The sequence below is a fragment of the Dermacentor silvarum genome, chromosome 3 (assembly GCF_013339745.2).
Source record: "Dermacentor silvarum isolate Dsil-2018 chromosome 3, BIME_Dsil_1.4, whole genome shotgun sequence".
NCBI lineage: Eukaryota > Metazoa > Arthropoda > Arachnida > Ixodida > Ixodidae > Dermacentor > Dermacentor silvarum.
This window is the reverse complement of record NC_051156.1, coordinates 218984941-219006638: the sequence shown is the minus strand read 5'-3', so window position 1 is coordinate 219006638 and position 21698 is coordinate 218984941. Positions and strand designations below refer to the sequence as shown.

At 46.5% G+C, this 21698-nt stretch overlaps 2 protein-coding genes across 5 annotated transcripts in view; one reads left to right on the top strand and one right to left on the bottom strand.

Moving 5' to 3' along the window:
- The window catches only part of LOC119444205 (neprilysin-1-like), an 85725-nt gene that overhangs the window by 23179 nt on the left and 40848 nt on the right, over positions 1 to 21698 (top strand). The gene's annotated exons all lie outside the window — the stretch shown is intronic.
- The window catches only part of LOC119446682 (membrane metallo-endopeptidase-like 1), a 41527-nt gene that overhangs the window by 15501 nt on the left and 4328 nt on the right, over positions 1 to 21698 (bottom strand). For 3 of the 4 annotated variants that reach the window (XM_037711175.2, XM_049664328.1, XM_049664327.1), the window contains 7 exons: positions 9831 to 9920; positions 8356 to 8517; positions 6742 to 6828; positions 5331 to 5545; positions 4944 to 5147; positions 3954 to 4040; positions 766 to 899 (listed from right to left, as the gene is read on the bottom strand). In XM_037711175.2, the coding sequence (XP_037567103.1) occupies positions 766 to 899; positions 3954 to 4040; positions 4944 to 5147; positions 5331 to 5545; positions 6742 to 6828; positions 8356 to 8517; positions 9831 to 9920 (979 nt within the window). The remainder of the gene's footprint in view (positions 1 to 765; positions 900 to 3953; positions 4041 to 4943; positions 5148 to 5330; positions 5546 to 6741; positions 6829 to 8355; positions 8518 to 9830; positions 9921 to 21698) is intronic. The other variant, XM_049664329.1, reaches the window with a different exon arrangement.

The window sequence follows — 21698 nt, the reverse complement described above, 5'->3', positions numbered from 1 at the left end:
AACACACAAATACAACATGCACAACGCACATATACAGAAACGCAAACACACAAGCACATAAACACACACACACACGCACACACACACAAACACACACACCACGCACAACACGCACACACTCAAACACGCACAACGCACGCACACAGACAAGCACACAACACGCACACAAACACAGCATGCGCTACACACACACACGCAAACAAACACACGCACAACACAGACACACACCACACGCAATGCACGCACACACACACAATCACACACACACAACACCTAAGCACATAAGCACACACGCCACACGCACAACGAACGCGCACGCACGCACGCACACACACACACACGCGCGCACACACGCACACACACGCACACGACAAGACATTTAATAAGATGTGTACATAAGTGTTCAAGCAAAGAAAACAATGGAAGATACAAAGTACGAACCAATCCCAAATGAAGGGACACTTGCAAATTGAATACGGATATGGTGAGCAAATAGACATTATACATACTCAAGAATATATGTACACGAATAAACGAAGAAGCGAATGGACAAGTATTCGGACATGAATAATACAGGAATTTCTAAAATAAGCTGAAAATATGGCTTTTCGTTATTGTCAAAGGAGCTCAGTATATGTATATGTTTCTAGACGATTATTGTTATTTTTCCTATAAAAAAAGCGGTCATAGGTTACGATGTTTTGCTTCTCTATCCTTGTAAAACGGAAAGTAAACTTCGAGTTACCGGCATCACTTTCCTCCTACCTGGATGTGTTCTTCGTTATGTAGTCAACAAGCGTTTTGAAGTAGTACAGTTCATTGAGCACTACCGGCTCTTCCGGTGTCAGTGTCACGTTAACACTATCAAAGAGGCGTTGCAGCATCTGCAGCCAGTCCACCTATGGGGAATACAAAGCCATGATGATCACAATTGAGCTTTGGAATCAGGCATGTGAAACAATGGTTCACACACCATTCAAATGGTAATGCATTCGTAGGCACGATAGGCAAGCCCGGCGGCTACATATTTGTGGGAGGCTGCTGTGATAGTAAGCGTAGGCGTTGCGCTGCTGAGTACGAGATCGCTGGGTCGAATCCCGGCCGCGGCGGCCGCATTTCGATGGAGGCGAAATGAAAAAACGCCCGTGTGGTTGCGTTGTAGTGCACGTTAAAGAGCCCCCAGGTTGTCAAAATTAATTCGGAGCCCTCCACTACGGCGTACCTCATAATCAGAACTGGTTTTGGCACGTAAAACTCCAGAAAGAAGAAGATAGTAAGCGTGTTGGTGGAGGAGACAGTAAAGAAAATTGGAATGCCGCAGCTTTTCCACAATATTGAGTGTTATTTTTTATGTAGGTTGTATAGATACATCTGGAATCCAATCATGACATGCCTTTTTTTCTATATTTTTTATATTTTGAAACTTTGAAGTTATACCCTTTCGAAAAATCATCAAGAAGATTGCGTATGTATATGCAGGTGCTTTCTTGTGCTTCACCTGAGTTATTTCCCACGAATTTGGGAACGAATACCAGGATATCCGAAATTAAAGCGTGGAAAAGATTGAAGAAGCACTAAAATATGGACGCAGCATGAAATCAGTGAGAAGAAAACTAGGCACAGGACAAGGCAAAATGTATGCACTGAAATATAAGCAGGGTAATATCAGCAATTTCGATGACATAGTAAAAGCAGCGGAAGAATTCTACACTGACCAGTACAGTTCCCAGAGCAGCCAACCTACTTTCATTCGAAGTATAGTTATGAACAGGATACAGAGGTCCCTTCTATAACTAGCGATGAAGTTAGAAGGGCCTTGAAAGACATGACCAGGGGAAAAGCTGCTGGAGAAGAAAGAATAACAGTCGATTTAATCAAGGATGGAGGAGATATTATACTTGACAAGCTTGCGGCCTTTTATACACAATGCCTCACAACTTCAAGTGTACCAGAAAGCTGGAAGAACGCCAACATTATACTCATCCATAAGAAGGGAGACGTTAAAGATTTGAAGAATTATAGACCCCTTAGCTTGCTCTCAGTATTGTATAAAATATTCACCAAGGTAATTTCAAATAGAATCAGGGCAACACTTGACTTCAGCCAACCAAGAGAACAGGTTGGCTTCAGAAAGGGACATTCTACGATGGATCATATCCATGTCATCAATCAGGTAATCGAGCAATCTGCGGAGTACAATCAACCTCTCTATATGGCTTTCATAGATTATGAAAAAGCATTTGATTCTGTAGAGATACCAGCAGTCATAGAGGCATTACGTCCCCAAGTAGTACAGGATGCATACGCGAATGTATTGGCAAATATCTACAAGGATCGCACAGCAACCTTGGTTCTCCACAAGAAAAGTAGAAAGTTACCTATCAAGAAAGGGGTCAGGCAAGGAGACACTATCTCTCCAATGCTATTCACTGCATGCTTAGAAGAAGTATTCAAGCTCTTAGACTGGGAAGGCTTAGGAGTGAGAATCAACTGCGAATATCTCAGCAACCTTCCGTTTGCAGATGACATTGTCCTATTAAGCAACAATGGGGACGAATTACAGCAAATGATTGAGCACCTTAACCAAGAAAGTGTAAGAGTGGGGTTGAAGGCTAATATGCAGAAGACGAAGATAATGTTCAATAGCCTGGCAAGGGAACAAGAATTCAGGATCGCCAGTCAGCCTCTAGAGTCTGTAAAGGAGTACGTTTATCTAGGTCACTTACTCACAGGAGATCCTGATCATGAGAAATAAATTTATAGAAGGATAAAATTTGGCCGGAGTGCGTACGGCAGGCGTTACCAAATCCTGACTGGGAAATTGCCACTGTCGTTGAAAATAAAAGTGTACAATCATTGCATTCTACCGGTGCTAACATATGGGGCAGAAACTTGGAGGTTAACAAAGAAGCTCGAGAACAAGTTAAGGACCGCACAAAGAGCGATGGAACGAAAAATGTCAGGCCTATAACGTTAAGAGCCAGGAAGAGAGCGGTATGGATCAGAGAACAAACGGGGATAGACGATATTCTAGTTGACATTAAACGGAAAAAATGGAGCTGGGCAGGCCATGTAATGCGTAGGATGGATAATGGGCGGACCATTAGAGTTACAGAATGCATGCCAAGAGAAGGGAAGCGCAGTCGAGTACGGCAGAAAACTGGGTGTAGTGATGAATTTAGGAAATTTGCGGGCGCAAGTTGGAATCACCCAGCGCAAGACAGGGGTAATTGGAGATCGCAGGGAGAGGCCTTCGTCCTGCAGTGGACATAAATATAGGCTGATAAAGATGATGATGATGATGATGATGATGATGATGATGATGATGATGATGATGATGATGATGATGATGATGACCACGATTCCTTACTGTTCGTGAAACTATATGATGAGTTTCGCTCTGTTGAGTACCGCTTGAAATTTGTTCTCGCGCGTCCTAAACCTTTACTGCGCAACCATTACGCACTTTTTGTGTGTGCATAATATAGCGCGAATACTAATACTTGCCCGCGGATACTTTCCGGGTCGCTTGAAGTTTAATATTTACCTAATGGTTTTCATATTCATTGCGCAATTTATTACACGAGTCGTTAGCTGGTTCTGCCATCCCAACGTTTACGTATGCAATGACGCCCACGTCTAGCGCTAAAGATTTACCAAACTGTCTTTGGTATATATTTTTAGCATTATTTATTTAGCCGAATTCGCAGAGCAAGATGACAAAAACCAAATAATCAACTGGAAGGTAAAAAACGAAAAACAAAACGTGCTCAGGCGTTTTCTTGAACTAAAGCGAGAGGTGCATGCTACAAGTATTCTCGGCCGTGCATCATAAACATTGCATGACGATATCAGCTATATTAACGTGGCATGGCAGAGAAGACGACGACCACACTTAAGGTAGCGCTCTTTCTATTGGTAATGTGTTATTCACCAGTGAAGAATAAACTTACATGTTCAGATATATTTCTTAGATCTGCAATGGTCATTCTGAAAAAGTTAAGATCGGTTCCTGTTTTGTTTTCTGCAGCTTCAAGTATCTGTAACGAGATACAAAAAATAAATGCATCCTATCGACAGTGGTACGGTACATTAAACAAGTCGAGGCCCTCAATTTACACTGAACAAATGCGTCATCGACTCATATCATTATACAAAGCGAACTACTATGACAGGTGCGTACGCAATTAAATATACAAATTATATCTATCGGCGTGTACGTGAAAAAGGTCAGGCACATGTATGTACCCTGAGAACCTTTCTGTTACTGCTGTTCTATGTCTAGTACTAGTTCTTGTTAAAAGCTTTGAGACGAGTAGTTGCTTTACACAGTTGCTTACCTTAAAATGTTTTTATAAAGTGCAAACGATTGAGAAGTGCTACCTGCCTTCGGCATACTTATTTGCCCCTTGGGTGCTGGCGCATTAATGGTTTTCATCGGTGATATATGTACCTTAATAAATTGCAGGAACTTCACACACAACAAAGCTTGATTGAGCAATACATAAAATTCCTGACAACTCTTCGTTGCCTACATTCGTTAAGGACAATTCCTGCCCCCTTTGCACAAACTTGATTGGCACTTTAGTAGTCACATACCATACTCCAACGTCGTAGTTTTCGAAGTTAATCTCTGTTAATATAACACTAAACAGCCATACGCAATTTTTGTACATAGAGCAATAACCCTCCACAAAGAACTGAAGTCATAAGATACACGACATGTAAAAACGGCGAGATGGCTAGTAGCACATGCCGATATTTTGACAAAAGAAGATCTTTTGGCTAATATTAATACGTCTATGACAGGGTGTAAACAAGGCGAAGTATGGGTTGCCATAACCATGTACGGGGCACCTAATATACTACAGTGTCTAGCTATGTTCCACCGTGATTCTAAAGAAAGCATGCAGGAACAGCAGTGCCATTCCTCAAGATCTCACCTTGGTCATGTTGGACTCGAACCACAGAATATCCAGTATTACGTCTTTGACCTTCTTGTAAGGTAGCTTTGGGTTAAAGGCCTTAATGCACGACGCCATCAACGTGAGGTAAGCCATGTCTCTCGCACCTATTGGCTTCTTCCCTTTTCTCACGCTTAGTTTATTGAACAAGTACAGATCTGAACCAGCTGATGGCCGCTCTATCTGAAAGAAGAGCCTGTTTAGTGGTGCGGCCTATTAAAACTGAAATTACATCTCACAACAAGTTCGTCAAAATGTTTAATGCCATCGTTCTTTGGGAACTTCACGCATTTTTAGGGGACTATATCTTTATGCCTATAGCGTAATACGAGATGCTGTAGAAAGGAGTGCAATTTGGAGCCTTACGCTGATGATTTTGTTGGATACGTTCTTGGGGTCCTTGTCTACTCCTACAATGAAGAGCAAGTTGATGGCAAACTCGTTGTGGATCTTGGTGTAGAGCTGGTCCCACGTGGGCAGAACCTCTCGTGCCTTTGGCGGAGGCCAGACGGGCCAGTACTCTCCGCCGACGCGCTTCAGCACGTCTATCAAGGCGTAGAACTGGGTGGCCTCGGGAATCGCTTGGAGAAGGCAGACGAATAAAAACAACGTTTATAGCAACAACTAGGAAGCGCGACTGCAAAAACAATCACGACAATGTACGCGTGGCAGCAAAATTGCAAGACGCTTTCTTTGGTTCTCAGGTGCATTCATGCCTCAGGTAAGGAGGTTGTTGCCGCACATCAGTATTAATCGCTCAAAAGAACACAAAAATGTTTTGTTACTTCGGGTGCAGCTGAACGTCTGTTAATGTCGATGTAAGAGATGCCATGTAATTGTGAAAGCGATAATAAAAAAAAACATTGTTGTGTTACTTGCTACCATTATCCAAGTCATGATCGCTACAGTGGCCTCTTGATATCCTCATCAGCTTAATTTGACCCTTCAAACAGAGATAACTATTGACTACACAATATAATCACCAGCCCTTCCCCTGTCGAGAAAATGGGGGTAAGCGAAGCTTGTCGCGTGTGTATCTGACCTTCGTCAGGGTGACGTAAAATTCACATGTCACGGTAATAAACCATAACCATTTATTAAATGTATACATCGAAGGAAGGAAACATACAACGCAATGGAAGGAAAAATATCACGAAAGGGAAGCAAAAGTTGAAGAAAAGGGAACGAAAAGTACCAGGAAAGGGAACGAAAAGTAGTAGGAAAGGGAAGGGATAGTAGTAGGTCAACTACACACACAAGTTTTGCTTACCCCCATTTTCTCAACAGGGGAAGGGCTGGTGATTTTCTTTCTTAATTTCTCCCTCCCTCTCTCTTTCTCTCTTTCCCTGTCTATCTTTCTCTCTCTCTTCTTCCTTTGTCTCTCTCTTTCTCTCTCCCTCTTTTTGTCTCTCTCCTTCCTTCTCTCTCACTTTTTTTTCTTGTCTCTGGTATGTGTCATTGAGCTTGGACCCTTTCTGCACTATCACCAGAATCGACCCACTTTTCAGCGTGACACCACCACCACCACCGCCGAAACTTCTTCTGAGCCTATAAAGCTTCGCCTAATAATAGATTTATCTTTGATCTAATTTTGCAAATATGTTCAAATGACTGAAATAATTAGTGAATAGAACACGTCAGTTGCAAACACAGTTGTGTGGATATTCAAACACGGGTTTGAAAAGGCCTCCTTCTGAGAATGAGTGCGCCAGCGCAGCAAGCTGGAGCCTGTCAACATCAACTTCATCTACACGACGTTGAGGTGAGTCTGACTTACACGTGTTCATGCAGTTCTTGTAGGAGCCTAGGACCTTGTCAGTTGCGTTTTGGTTCTCCATCTTGTAGGTTGTGTTCTCGAATATGCCTGATTTAGGAATTGCGAGAATCAGTAAACCGGTGCATGGGAGTTGGCGTCAAACACATCGCGCACATTCTGCCTCGATATAGATATCAAGCTTAAGCAGGTATATCGGCCACATGGTAGCCAGAAGGGCTGCGCGTTGTGTCCTAGCCTTTTACGTAGTCAACCGCCACAGTTAGCAGAACACGCCGTAACTTCATACTTAAACAGACACCAGATGCATATGTTAGGTCAGTGTGGACTGTTAAATACCAATACGCAAACCTCTCATCGCTTTCTTCCTGCCAAGAAAAGACTTTGTTCAAGAGAAAAACCCGATTGAAGGGCCAGTTTTCTAGCGAAATTCAAATCGTCCGCCATAAGCGGGTTAGTGTAATGCTGCAAGCGTGATCAGTGCCCGAAAGCCGGCGCTAAGGGTTTTTTTGCAGTGTGTGTGTGTGTGTGTGTGTGTGTGTGTGTGTGTGTGTGTGTGTGTGTGTGTGTGTGTGTGTGTGTGTGTGTGTGTGTGTGTGTGTGTGTGTGTGTGTGTGTGTGTGTGTGTGTGTGTGTGTGTGTGTGTGTGTGTGTTCGCGGCATTCATACGCTTGTGCATAGCTCGCGTTGTGAAACGCGAGTTTCGCGAAGTGAAACGTCACTGTAATTTTTTCAACAGTGTCCTTCCTAATGTCGAATACGGTCGCAGCACACACTGTGCGTCAGATGCAACGGACAACGCGTGCACGTTCGTCACACGCGCACGCAGGTGTGCGGAAGTGCAGCATACATCCTCATTGTAGTAGGCCCTTCGCCTGGCGCAAGTGAGTTATTGAGCTAATTCAATTTCTCAAAGTTAAATGCGACAGGAAATTTGTAATGTACGGCTTACACAGAACCTGCAGACATGATAGCATCGGATTGTAATTCGAATATACCAGAAAACATAATTCTGTTACGCAGAAACTAAAAAAAAAAAAAAAAAAAAAAAAAAAAAAAAAAACTTTTCCAACTGCCGTTTCTTTTCCGTTGAGCACAGATCACGGAGTGGCACAGACTGGAAGCTCCGGACACACTAGGGGCTAGCATCTTCGCTGTAAGCGCCGCACTATACGCAATACCGAAACAACCAAAACGTGCGCACGGGCGGCGTGGGGTCGAACGAGAACAAAACCTTTTCTCCATCCGCGTCGTTGTCAAGGGTAACGTCAATGAGTTCTTTTTCCTAAGAATCAAATCGAAGTGGACAAGTAGCATTTTATTCCGTGTTATAATTCAGTGCAATTCTCTTTTTATTTTAAGTGGTTGAGTACCGGTGACACAATCATGTCCCGGTAGAGTCTCAGATCAGGACCTACATTTACGTCGATTTCTCGCTTACTAAAGTTCGTTTCTCGATATAATGGGCGCCTTGGACCTTTTCGATCATAATTATATCACTTTAGCTTGACTTAATATCTTACTTAATATTGGACTTTAGCCGATAATCCGGCTTGTCTGTTCTGTGATCTTTCAAGCGTGGTTTAAAAGAAAAAATTGCGTCAGACGGTTACTTGCCTTTGAGGTCTTCCGTCAACTTGTCGTCGATTCCTTCCAGAACGCTGGCGGTGCTCTTGTCGTCAGGAATCGGGTTGTAGAACATCCAGTTGCTGCAAACGTGGTCGTAGAAACTATCGCACGGTTTGTAGTCCTTGTTTAGGGCAGCCGTGATGTATTTGGCTGCATGTAGAATGCGCAGAGAGATCTCGATCAGAACGGCAAGAAGCATCGCACCAGCCCTTCTTGCAACTTTGGTCATCGACTATACATGGCAATTGAAGAGGAGCAATGGAAATTAATTTATCTCCACGACCTGCCTGGATATCAGTGATGCACAAATAACCCTCTCTGGCAATCGCTGCGGCCATCTGCAGAACGCTTGAAGAGCTCCAGGGAAGAAAATAAACGCTTTCATTAACACATGTAGCTACCTGTGGGCCGATTACCGCAATTTTAGAGCATATCAATTCAGGCAACACATCTGCTAATCGAGGAAACATGATCTTTGGAATCATAATTTGTCATCATGTATAAATTAATGAGTTAATGCTATATATTACAATGGTGGAAATGAAACAAGTCACCCCAGTGTGTTGCGACCATCTTTAGCTCCGAAGTTTTGTAAACTTTCCCATATTTTTGTTCCTCCGCCGCAAGAAAGATGGTGGCCTAAAAACTCATTAAGCAAAAAAGTCACATCATTCGCGAAAAAAAGTGCGCATCTAAGAGAGCCAGGAGTCTTGATGTACAGTGGAAAATTAAATAAAAGAAAAAAAAATATTGTTAGCTGGAGTCATGTTACGCTATGTCATTTCCTGCAACTCAGTTGAGTGTCAACAGCTAATTGGCGGATTGGAAGTATAGTTCACTTTTTTGTGTGTTAACTTATACATCTTGATTTCAAAAGTGTGGTTCTTACATTTCATCTTCCTGCGCTATATTTAAACATTAAACAACGTCACGTTGTGACGACGTACCAGAAGGGTTTGTAATGAGCAATGGTCTGATGAGTTTTTTATTTGGAGAAGCTGAAGCTACGCTGTCATCTCGAAAACATGTAAATCGGAAGTTCTAGCAAAGAAAGTCATTTGGAGTGTTGCCCTTATTGTCTGCCCCTTTCTTCTTTGCCTAATGCTATGAAAGTACTATTTTGAATACTATTAGGTGCTTTATCGCGTTCTTTAATTTTTATTGGCCACAGCGAGTACTTCAAGTTGTTCAAGTTGTGATTTACTATACGGCCAAGTAGTGTTCTTGCAATAGAAATATGTTCACAAATTCGAACCTTCACATATGCACTTAGCTTTCGCTTGATGAAGCTAAACGTGTTCTTACAAAATTGTCATCTGCAGTTTTTGACAACCTACGCACCGAAATGACGAATGATATATATATATATATATATATTCAACGGAATGCGTTGCGTTAAGTCACCAGAAATCAAATAAAAAATACCACAAGAAAGAGACAGAAAGGTTATCACGCAAACTCACCCCTGTGTTCGCAAGCTTTTGTTTTGCACACATTGGAGGAATAAGAGGTTTTAGTCTTTTTTGTGTCCTTATGGTATGTGGTGGGCATTGCTGGAAAAGGTGAAGCAAAATAAAGCTGTTTTTTTTTTCTTCTTTGTGCAGTCTGAGTTAATACGACTTTCCATTCCACATATTCACACATTGACAATGACTTTCTGCGTGTGTGAATAGGTATGTTGGTTTCTGTTACACCATGATGAACTCATGAAGATGTGTGACAATAAGGTAACATCCAATCCGAAAGGTTGGTGAATTGCACGGAGAGACACTGTAAAGTTTTCTTCATTTATAGAGGAATGTACTTCAAAGCACGATTCGCAATGTAAGTTAAGAAAACTCTTGTTCAAATGGATGCGTACTGAAAAAAGAAGCGCCTAATAAAAGCACATCAATGCTGGCACACCAACACAGCTGCTTCGTGTGGTCAAGCATTTGTGAAAAATTCGTCTCACACTTCACCGCTGCGTTACATTCGCATTTGTCAGTGGGTAAACGCCTCTACAGGAGATATGCGCCTTGGCAATTTACTTTTATCATAATGGAATGCCTTTAAACATAGAGGCATTATTAGAGTTTTTCTTTTTTTGCTGTTCTCAGAGGTTCCATTAGTTTATATGCATACCTATTATACAGTGTGTGCGCGTTTTTTTTTTTTTTTTACTTCGAACTCTTAAAAAAAGAAAGAAGCCCACAAAATCTATTCGAATCCTATGGCTACAGACAATTTATGTGCCCAGGAGGACATCATTGTCAAAAAAAAACAGCACTCACTTCACTAATGAAACTAATTACAATAATTAACTTCGTAGTTACAACAGGCCACATTCAACATTTGCCAAAAGCGTTGTAAGACGTAAGTCCTATACTTGCCTTCACAATTCACGCCTGCTACACGATCATCAGCCCCATTGTGGTGTCTGCACCGGCCGCAAGTACAGTTGACAATTCCGGGCATCAAAAAGAAAGCTGGAGCGCCGTTGCAAGCTTTGAAGCAAGCAACCTTGCAACACATTTACAACGTCCATAGATTCCGGCAACATGTCTACACAGACGGTTCGGTAAAACTCAACAGCTCTGCTGCTGCAGTCATCATCCCGGCAAAATCTAAAGAAATCAAGCTAAAAACTTCATTTGTTACCACCTCGACGGGTGCAGAAGTTGCGACACTCCGTGCTGCACTTAATTTCATTAATCAGGAACCACCGTAACAATGGACAGTGTTTAGTGATTCCAATGCAGCCCTTTAGTGCATACAAAGCCCAATGCGCCACGGACCCAATGAACAACTGGCCTCAGAAATAGGAGAGATGTATCAACGCAGCCATGACAAGGGACACAACATAATCTTTCAATGGCTTCCAGGACAATGCAACATCAGCGGGAATGACCACGCCGACGAGGCCGCCCGATCTGCACATGAAAGTGGTCAAGTGGTCAATTCCACTTTCGCGAACAGACGCTGCGGCTGGACTGCGATTGATGTTCCGTGAAAGTGCTTTGCCCCTGTGGGACTCGAACACTTTCCCCATGTGCCGTTTGCGTTCGTTGTCTCCGGATATACGGACGCATCTACCGCCTGGATTACCACGACGTGAGACAGACCATGCTGTACCGTATGTGGCTAGGCGTTGCATTTACAAACTATTATGTCTTCCTCATTGGAATGGCCAACAGCCCCACGTGCGACATGTGCAGCAGCGATGAGACGCTAGCACACATTATCTGTGTATGCCCGAGCTATAATGCCGAAAGACAGGTATTGTGCAGAGTCTTTGACCAATTGGACAATCGTCCACTAACGGAACTAAAAGCTTTAGGGCAGTGATCTGACAGAACATCCGCGCTGAAGGCCTTACTTGCGTCACTAAGGTTCCCGCAGTCTACGGGCCTTCACGATAGACTTTAAGAACGCCGCCCGCTACCGCTATATAGTGTACGCGGTTTGTTTGTTCTCGTCTCTCTTTCTTTCTCTCCCCCCTTCCACTCTCTTTCTCTTTTTATCCCCCTACCCCTTCTCACCGTGCAGGGTAGCCAACCGGAACTACATCTGGTTAACCTGCCTTCCTTTCTATGCATCCTTCCTCTCTCTCTCTCTCTTAGTTACAAATTTTACGGAACATACTTATAAAGGAAAGCTGAAGTATATCCTCCTAAAAAAGGTCTAGTTCCATGTTCCTTCAACATTTCAAAACGACCAAGTATAGCCCGTATAACTGGCCTCAAATAATTAGTTGGACTTACCTGATCACGCACGCAGCACTGCAAGCACAGCTCGCTGAGCAACCTTCCTGTGACGTAGCAGGACGGCGTAAAAATGAAGCTGCCGTCGCACTTCCCTCTGCCCGCAATCTTATTACCATTGACGCTGTGCCAAACTCCCGATTTAACGCATAGTCCTTCAGCAGCGGGCCCCGAAATTTCGATTGCCAAGCCATGTGTGACGAAAGCGGCGATGTCGAAATCACCGCTGCTTAGGGTGGTGGTGGTGGTGATGATGTTGAAGCAGGCGGGGTTAGCCTGGCATACATAGCCGGCAATTGTTCCGCCTGATCCTCCTTCGAGTTGATATCAGGGGTGTGTCACCAAGTGTCTATGAGCCCCGTGTCTCGCAGGAAGGCCAGCAGCAGTCGTTGCGCTCTCTTCCTGGTTGTCGCAGGTCCTCCGGGGAAAACGACGTCTTCAAATGTCATGTGCGTAAGACCGCTCTTTTGTAGGCTGTCGATCATCGCTTTTCTTTCTTTGTCAAACAGCGGGCATATCCAAATGTAATGTTCGATGTCGCCAATGTCACCACAGAAAGCACAGAATGGGGAAGCGCGAAGCCCAGTCTTGAATAAAGAAGCTGTGGTGTACGCAGAGTCGGTCCTGATGCGGTATAAAAGCGTCGCTTCTTCGCGGGTAAATCCATGAGTCACGCAGGGTTCGTGGGGATTCTTGTGGATCCCCCTAAAGTGAAGGCGGATTACACCCTTAGGGTTCTGAAGAGCTTTTGGAGCTTTCACTTTTGGGACACATGTCAGCGCTAGGCGTGCAAGGGCGTCAGCTTTCTCGTTTCCATCAATGCCTACGTGTGATGGTATCCACTGGAATCTTATATTAAATCCTTTGCTTGTTAGATCGTTAATCAGTGCCAGAGATTGCCTTGTAAATTTCTCTAGAGGTAGGCCACGATGCAATCTCTGTAACGCTGACTTGGAATCCGTCAGCACCACGACATCTCGTGCAGAGAAGGCCCGTAGTTTCCGCAAAGCCGCGGTGATTGCGGCGCTTTCTACTGTTGTAGAGGAAACTACGCGATCCAGTCGGCCAGACCATGACACATCAAGGGATGGTATGCAGAATGCCGCTGCACAGCTATCTGTTTGTGCGCACACCGAGCCGTCTGTGTAAACTTGTAAGTGGCGTTGAAATGCTGTGCTCAAGTGTTCCAGCACAATAAACTTTGCTTCTGCAGTTGAAATGGTGCGTTTCTCCGGTAGGTGGGGTACACTGAGGCTGCAGGTAACGTCCGAAAAAGACCATGGCGGGTCAAGGCGACTGCGTTTAGGCCATTCCAATCCTAAACATTGGAAAGTGTTCAGCGCCGCATGGAAATGTGAGCGAGTTCTTGCTCTTAGCCGCCGGAGAAGCGCCGTGCCTGCGCGGGACTCGCCCAGCCTTAATAGCTGCGTCAACAATGCCTGAGATGCCAAGAGACGGAGTGGAAGAGATTCTGCCTCATTAGTGACTTTCTTGTTTGAAGCCGTCTGTGGAACTCCCATCGCCAAGCGAAGTCCCTTTCTGTGCACAGCCTCCAAGCGCTCGAATTGACTCGATGACGGGGATATCAGAGGGAGCTGATAGAGAATGCGGCTTGTTATCAGTGCCGCATTCAGTTTAAGCATGGACATAGGATTGTTTCCCCAACGTACACCTGCCAATCGACGAAGTGCGTTGACTCTTTGCACTGATGCAGCCACAACACTTTCGACCGCACGACGCCATAGTAGCTTGCTGTCGATGGTGACGCCCAGGAATCGAACTTGAGTTGCACGAAGAATTGAATGCCCTCTGATATTCAGCGTCAGGCGTGTTGACTTGCGTCTCACTCCCGGGAAAAGCATGAAGGCAGATTTTTCCGCTGATAATGATAGGCCAAGCATCGATAAGTGGCGTTCAATGGCGGAGATTGCCCCCTGGGCGATCCGGGCCAACCGTTTGTGTTGGTACCCCGAGATCCAAATGCAGATGTCATCTGCGTAGATGGACATTTTAACTGCCGTCCGACCTACTTTCAGTGCATCTGGAAGGCTGGCCATGGCAACGTTAAAAAGCAAGGGAGATAGGACGCTTCCTTGTGGGACACCGAGGGAAATTCGTCGCTTATCACTCATTATACTTCCGAGCTTAACTTGGGCATGCCGATCTCTGAGAAATTCATGGATGAATCGGAGAGCATTTCCTGAGACGCCCATGTTTTGGAGTCCGTTGATGATGCCTGTATGAAGCACACAGTCGTATGCCTTGGCAACGTCCATAAAGATGGCGAGTGTGGAAAGGCCGTCCGCGCGATGGTGCTCGATATGGCTTATTAAATCCAAGACACTGTCCTGGGCACTCAACCGTGGACGAAAGCCGGTCATGCACGATGGCAGTCTATTTCCTTGCTCAAGATACCATGTTAACCTCGCACATACTAGTCTTTCCATCAACTTTGATACGCATGATGTTAGCGATACTGGCCGATATGAGGTGAGGTTCGCAGGATCCTTTCCGGACTTGAGTACTGGCACCACCCATGCTATCTTCCACGTTTCTGGGATCTCTCCCGTGCTCCAGACGTGATTAAATATGTCCAGAAGGGCTCGTCTTCGTTCGTACGGCAGATTTGTCAGCATCTGATTGCTGATCGAATCGGGACCCACAGCACAGCGTCTTCTTAATTTGCTGAGCGCCATATCCAACTCACGGAAAGTGAATGGCGTATCCATGGTATGGAATGCTTGAGACAACAGAGGGTTCGATACTCCTGCTGATCTGCCAGATGTGAATCCATCTGCAAAATCTTCTGCAAGGGTTTGCAAATCTTTTCCTTGCTTCAAAGCAAGTGCTTCAAATGGCCTGTGCGGGCGAATCTTTCCGGATAGGCTATTCATTACTCCCCATATTCTTGTCATGGGAGTAAACGCCGATAAGCTCTCACAGAAAGCAGCCCACTGAACTCGTCTTAACCTTTTTGTGTGACGACGGATGACAGCGTTTATCCTGTTGTATTCAGTTTTTGCAGAGGGATTTCCCGTTTTTCTCATTAGTTTCCGCTCCGCTCTCCTACGCGCTGCGCAGAGGTTCTTTAGTTTCAAATCAGGAGTAGGAAAATGATCTGGCAGTTTCAACATTGAGGTAGCCACTCTCTTGCTCCGCAGCATATCTGCGAATAGCTCACCAGGGGATTCATCCAACGCTTCTCTGTATGTGTCCCAGCGTGTCACAGCACAGAATTGTCGACCAGCAGTGTGAAATCCGGTGATGTTGGTGAAGATCGGAAAATGGTCGCTGCCCATCCTGTCTGGGGCCGTTGTCGACGATACGTAAAGGTCTGTAGAATGGATCACGAGGTCTATGGCACTCCATGAATCTGGTGGTCTGAAGAAAGTTGGTTTACCATCGTTCGCGATACATAAGTCAGCAGCATCCGCGGCTGCGACAAGTTCCTTGCCTCGGAAATCTGCAATCTTATCTCCCCAAAGCGAATGATGTGCGTTAAAATCGCCACAGATTATTCTAGGAGAGGGGCAACGAATGCATAGGTCCTTTATAAACGCCTCCATAGAGACCTTCCTGCGTGGACTTATATACACCGACACCACACTGAGTTTTCGGTTTCCTAGGCACACTTGCACAGCGGTGACTTCCAAGTAGGTAGAACAAAGATCCTGCACTGGTAAGGCGACGTGAGGTATTTCTCGCCTGATGTATATCATCGCACTTCCATTAGCAAATGACGGTATACTCGGATTTCCATGTCTGATGTACCCTGGGATCGTCCTTCCATTAGGGAGACCAGCCTCCGAGAGGGCTAGAATTGGTATAGGTATGTCTCGAAGGAAAAGGCTGAGTTCACACAGACGCTGTTGAATGCCGGCGCAGTTCCATTGCATTATTAAGGGCACTTTTGGGCGACGGAATGGACCAAGTGGGCGAGAAATTGCCATTATGCTACTGAGGGTATGTGGAAGTAGAGCAGAGTATTACTGACTCAAGAGCCAGCACTGCTTCCAGCATATCCTTCGTTGAGCTCGCAGGCATCTTCGCGACGTGGGAACGTAGTGCCGTGAACAGAGCGCGTATCACATGCTGGCAGTTTTCCAGCTGACTGCTTCCAAGTGGTGCTTGAGGTCGGTTCACTGCGGCCGCATAGGTGCGCTTTTCGGACTCTTTAGGAACAGGTTTCTCAGCGGCGGTGACCGTTTGCGTTGGCTCAATAACTTCGTTTATCGGTGTGAGACGCGGGAAATCAGAAGCGTAGTCTCTTTCCAAAGCAGTTAGTTGTGGCGCGCTGAGTGTCTTCTTCGTGTTCGATGGTGCGCTTGCATTCTTTGGACCCAAAACAAACATCTTATTCCTTCGTTGAGCAGCTGTCCGCGCAGGACATCGACCGTAGCTAGCAGGATGGTCGCCGCCGCAGTTTGCACACACAGAGTTTTCTTTGCTTGCACACGTCTTAAAATCATGAGGTCCCCCACAGCGCTTGCACCTCTGTTCCCCACGACAGTACTTGGCGATATGTCCGAAGCGCTGGCACTTAAAACAGCGTGGTGGTGTCTCCACGTAGTCGACAAGCTCGTGTCTGGTGAAACCAAGGTTGATCTTCTCGGGGCGTTCAGAATTTGGAGCAAATGTGAGAACCACCGAGTTAGTGCGCCTTGACTCCCATTCAGATGACGAGGTGTGGACCCGACGGATGATTCTTTTTGCATGAAATACTCCCTGAGGTCTCAGGAAGGTGAGCAGCTCCTCATCCGAGTACCATTTTGGGACTCCTCTAACAATGCACGTGTTTTTCATATAACTGTGCGGGACACGGGAAGATATGGCTATGCCGCCGATATTCTTGGTCTCTAGAAGGATGTTGGCTTGTCCTTCTGTCTCCACATCTAAGAGCAAAGCTCCCTGTGCTGTGAAGCGGCTCTTCACTGGTGCTCCACCGAGAATCGCTTCAAGCTCAGAGTACAGGAGAATAGGGTTCACTTGCCTTAAATCAGCTCTCTCGGATGCTGCAGTGATTAGCACTGGAATTCCCTCCGCCCTGTCTTTACGATGGCGCACAACTCGGAAACCACCCTCGTCCATGTCGAGGTCTGAAAGGTTCGCCACGTTGTCGTCCTCGATGATTGTTGACTCGTCTTCAGAGTCACCAGTGTCTTGTCGCTTGCAGTCAGGCTGGCTTGTACAAATCAGCTGGTGTTTCTGACCCGGTGTCACCCCTTGGGAGGTCATGGCGGAGTGCTCGTCAGTGCCAGCTTGGGTCCTAGCACCTTGTGAGGCGGCGGGTGGCGCAGCACCCGTCGGTCTCCGATACGGAAGGTACACCGCTGCTTACTCGGGAGAATGCCCATTAGATTCTATGGCAGTCGGGCCAGATAGCATGACGTCATGGATCGCAGTGAACAGGCCTTGGGCTATCCATGTGGTGTTGGCGAGACGGGCGGCTTTGTCGCGCCGTGCAGCCCAGCTTCATGTTACGCCTCCCAGCTACGTCAGAAAGACCATTGCAACGCGAGCCGCGCTTCGCAGTTCTGCATGCGTACTTAATCAAGTTTATTCAACAAATATATTGACGCCAAATAATTTGGCTAACACGGACGTTTATAAATGTTGAATAAACATGGAACTAGACTTTTACGACAATTTCCTTCAGCTTTACGATATAAATATCCGTTGCAAGGAGGAGGAGGAGGAGGAGAGAAAGAGAAGGCAGGGATGTTAACCAGAAATGCGTCTGGTTGGCTACCCTACTCTGGGGGACGGGAAAGAGGGAATAGAAAGATGAGATAGAGAGAGGAGGGGGGGGGGAGGAAGGACACGGTGAGTTCGCGCACGCACGCGGAGGGCCTGAGCAATTCAAAGGCGTTCACATAGGCCAGTCGTCCTCAAGTAAGACAACAGTGCCTTCACAGCTTTGTGGGCTGACGAGCGATGGGGACGGTGTTCAAGGAGCACCTGCACAGAAAACGGTCGATCGTCAAGTCGTCGCAATGCGTTCGATAAAGTTTGTCTTTCCGACTGAAATCGAACGCAGTGACACAATACATGTTCTATGTTCTCTTCGCTGCCGCAGTCGTCGCACGTGGCACTTTCGGTCATTCCAATCAAAGCACAGTACGCCTTCGTGAAAGCCACTCCCAACCACAGCCGGTATAGAAGCGATGCCTCACGTCGGTGAATCCCGGGTGGAGGTCGGAGTTGGAGCGAAGGGTTCAATTCGTGTAGCCTCGTGCGCCTTATGTTTGGGGTGTTCCACTCTGATAGAGAGAGCTTGCGTGCCAGGTGACGAAGCTGCCTTCCAGCGTCTGTCCTGGAAAGAGGAATGGGAACGCTGTGTTGTTCTTGGTGTGACTCTCGGGCAGCTTTGTCAGCGAGATCGTTTCCACTGATCCCGCAATGGCCAGGTAGCCATTGGAAAATAATTTCGTGGCCTTTCTGTTTGACGTCGTGGTGAAGTTTGACAACTTCATACGTTAGTTGTTCGTGAGCTCCACGTCGGAGAACTGCCTGCATACTTTGTAAAGCCGGTCTCGAGTCGGAAAACACGGCCCATGTGCCAGGACTCTCTGCGTCTATAAATTGTAGTGCACTGCGCAGAGCCGTGAGCTCTGCAGCCGTGGACGTCGTGACATGTGAGGTCTTGAATCGCATTGTTAATCCTCTCGTCGGTATAAACACAGCACCGCCAGAACTGGTCGATGTAGTTGACCCGTCCGTATAGACGTGCACGTGACTGCTGTATCTCTCGTACAACAGAAGTAAGCTCAATTGCTTTAGTGCAGACGGTGATAAATCTGACTTTTTCTGCAGTCCTGGAATTCTAAGTCGGACTTCAGGGCGGCACAAACACCATGGAGGAGACACCAGCCTGACCGGAGGTGCGTACCCCGATGTAATCGAGGCACGATATGCACTGACAGTTGTGCTATATGACGTGCGGGGTCTTTCCACGGTGAGTGCGGCGAGGTGGTGGCAAGGAGTCCGGGCAATGTGCCTGACATGTGCACGCATTGTCTCGATGGCGATGTGCGTTGTGATAGAATAATCTTGAGCAATGGCGATAGTTTCAGCCGTTGACGCACTGCGTGGTACTCCAAGGCATATCCTAAGAGCTTGCGCCTGAATGCTCTGAATTGTACGCAAATTAGTTTTGCAGGTGTTGGATATAACAGGTAGGCTGTACCGGAGGAACCCAACAAACAACACCCTGTATAGCTGTAACATGGGTTGTGTGGATACCCCCCAGTTCTTTCCTGCAAGGAACTTGAACAGATGACAAATAGCCATCAGGCGCTTTTTCACGTGGTTGACGTGAGGAGTCCAGGACAGATCTCTGTCAATCACAACTCCCAAGAACCTGTGACTCTTGCTGAACGATATCACTTGTCGGTTGATTGATATGCCGTATGCAGACATTGGCTTCCGCGTAAATGCCACCACTGCGCACTTTTCCCACGTCACCTCCAGTCCTTGTTTACGAAGGTAGCATGATGTCGATGAAGCCGCCTTCTGAAGCCGAGCGCGAAGCTGAAGCCGTGTCACCCCCGACGTCCAGATACAAATGTCGTCGGCGTAGATAGAGAGTCGAACGGTGCTTGGCAGGTTCTCGATTAGTCCAATAAGGGTCAGATTAAAAAGCGTCGGGCTTAGTACTCCGCCTTGAGGGACTCCGCGGCTACTGTAATACTGGGGTGTCGGGCCATCCCCGGTGAGCACGTAGAATGATCGCATCTGTAGGTAGCTGCGAACCCAGAGGTATGTCTTGCCACCAAGTCCTATTACTTCTAGCGCTTTAAGGATGGCTTCATGGGTGACGTTGTCGTAAGCTCCTTTAACGTCTAGAAACAAGGCAGCAGACAAGCGTTTGCAGGCCTTCTGGAATTCGACATACGTTACCAAATCGACAACGTTGTCTATAGACGAACGGCCGCGCCTGAATCCTGTTAACGTGTCTGGGTAAATTTGATAGTGCTCTAGGTACCACTCCAGTCGCGTTAGAACCATCCGTTCCATTACTTTGCCTACACAACTTGCAAGCGCGATCGGACGGTATGACGAAATGTCCAAAGGCGACTTGCCAGCTTTGAGGAGCGGAATCAGGCGACTTGATTTCCATTCCTGGGGAACGGTGCCTGTCTGCCACGAGTCGTTGTACAGGAGCAAGAGTGCCATTCGAGCTCGTTCACCAAGGTTACACAAAGCGCGGTATGTAATGCCATCTGGTCCTGGGGCTGAGGAACGCCTGCATAAAGCGAGCGCAGCTTCAAGTTCGTCCAGAGAAAAAGGGCACTCCATACGGGGATCACGTGAGGATGGTGAGTGGTCAGGAGTCTGCGTTCCAGTGGAACTTGCTACACCGGCAATCCTCCTACAAAAAGATTCTGCGACTTCAATCTCGCTGCATTGTAGGTAAAGGGCGAGGGAATTAAATGGGTGGTGCTGTCCAGGGGTTGCACGGAGGCCCCGAACAGTTCTCCATATAAGAGACAAAGGCTTTCGCGGATCCAGAGACTCGCAGAAAGACGCCCATCGTTGTGAAGCCAGCTTATTCATTCGACGCTGTATTTTCTTCTGTGTGCGTCTGGCCAATCTCAAATCATGAATGGACTTTGTGCGCCTATATCTTCGTTCCGCACGGCGTCGAAGTGCACGAAGTTTCTCTAGCTCGATGTCGAATTCGGTGCGTTTGGAGCTTTTCAGAGTCGAATGTGTGGCAACCTGTAAGGCACCTTTTATTGCGTCCCCTAGGCTGGATGGCATCTCGTCTCGACAGCGGTCTTCCAGGATTGATTTAAATTTCGGCCAGTCGATGGATTGGACGGCACCGGAGCACTTGGAGCTAGTCAGCCCCTCAATCGTGAGATAAGTTGGGATGTGGTCACTTCCCCGCGTTTCCAAGTCCGCGAACCATTTCACTCTTCTGTTAAAGGAGCGCGAAACAAAGCTGAGGTCAAGACAGCTACTATACGCCGTTCCTCGCAGATAGGTGGGGCTTCCGTCATTTAACAAGCAAAGTTCTTGTTCACAAGCAATCGACACCAATCTTCTGCCCCTCGAGTTAATTTTGGAGCTCCCCCAGAGGTAATGGTGGGCATTGAAATCCCCAGTGATAACCCATGGCTGTGGAGTCGTTGTCAAATTTTCCGTAAGCGCTCGCAGTTTAGACGACTTGATGGTGATAGGTAGGCTCCCAGAATTGTGAAGGTGACCTTGCTCTTCTTCACAGTCAAACACACGTACTGGTTTTCAGTGTCAGGTGGCACTGGATGATGAACATATGTCAAGTCACAGCGTATGAAAACAATAACCTTGCTCCATTGCCCCTGGGTGGAAGACGTAATGCACTCATACCCGGACAGTCTGATGGGATATGACAGGTTTGGCTCACAAATGACAATAATGGGAAACTGATTTACGAATACAAACTGTCGAAAATCGGACATACGCGACTTAAGTCCTCTGGCGTTCCATTCAAAGACAGATGCATTCTGGACCTCCTCTCTGAACGATGACTTCTGGCGGGCCATTGCTTTACCCTAGGGCCGCAAGCACTGGACCCAGGGCGTCCAGCACCTGCAGCGCGCT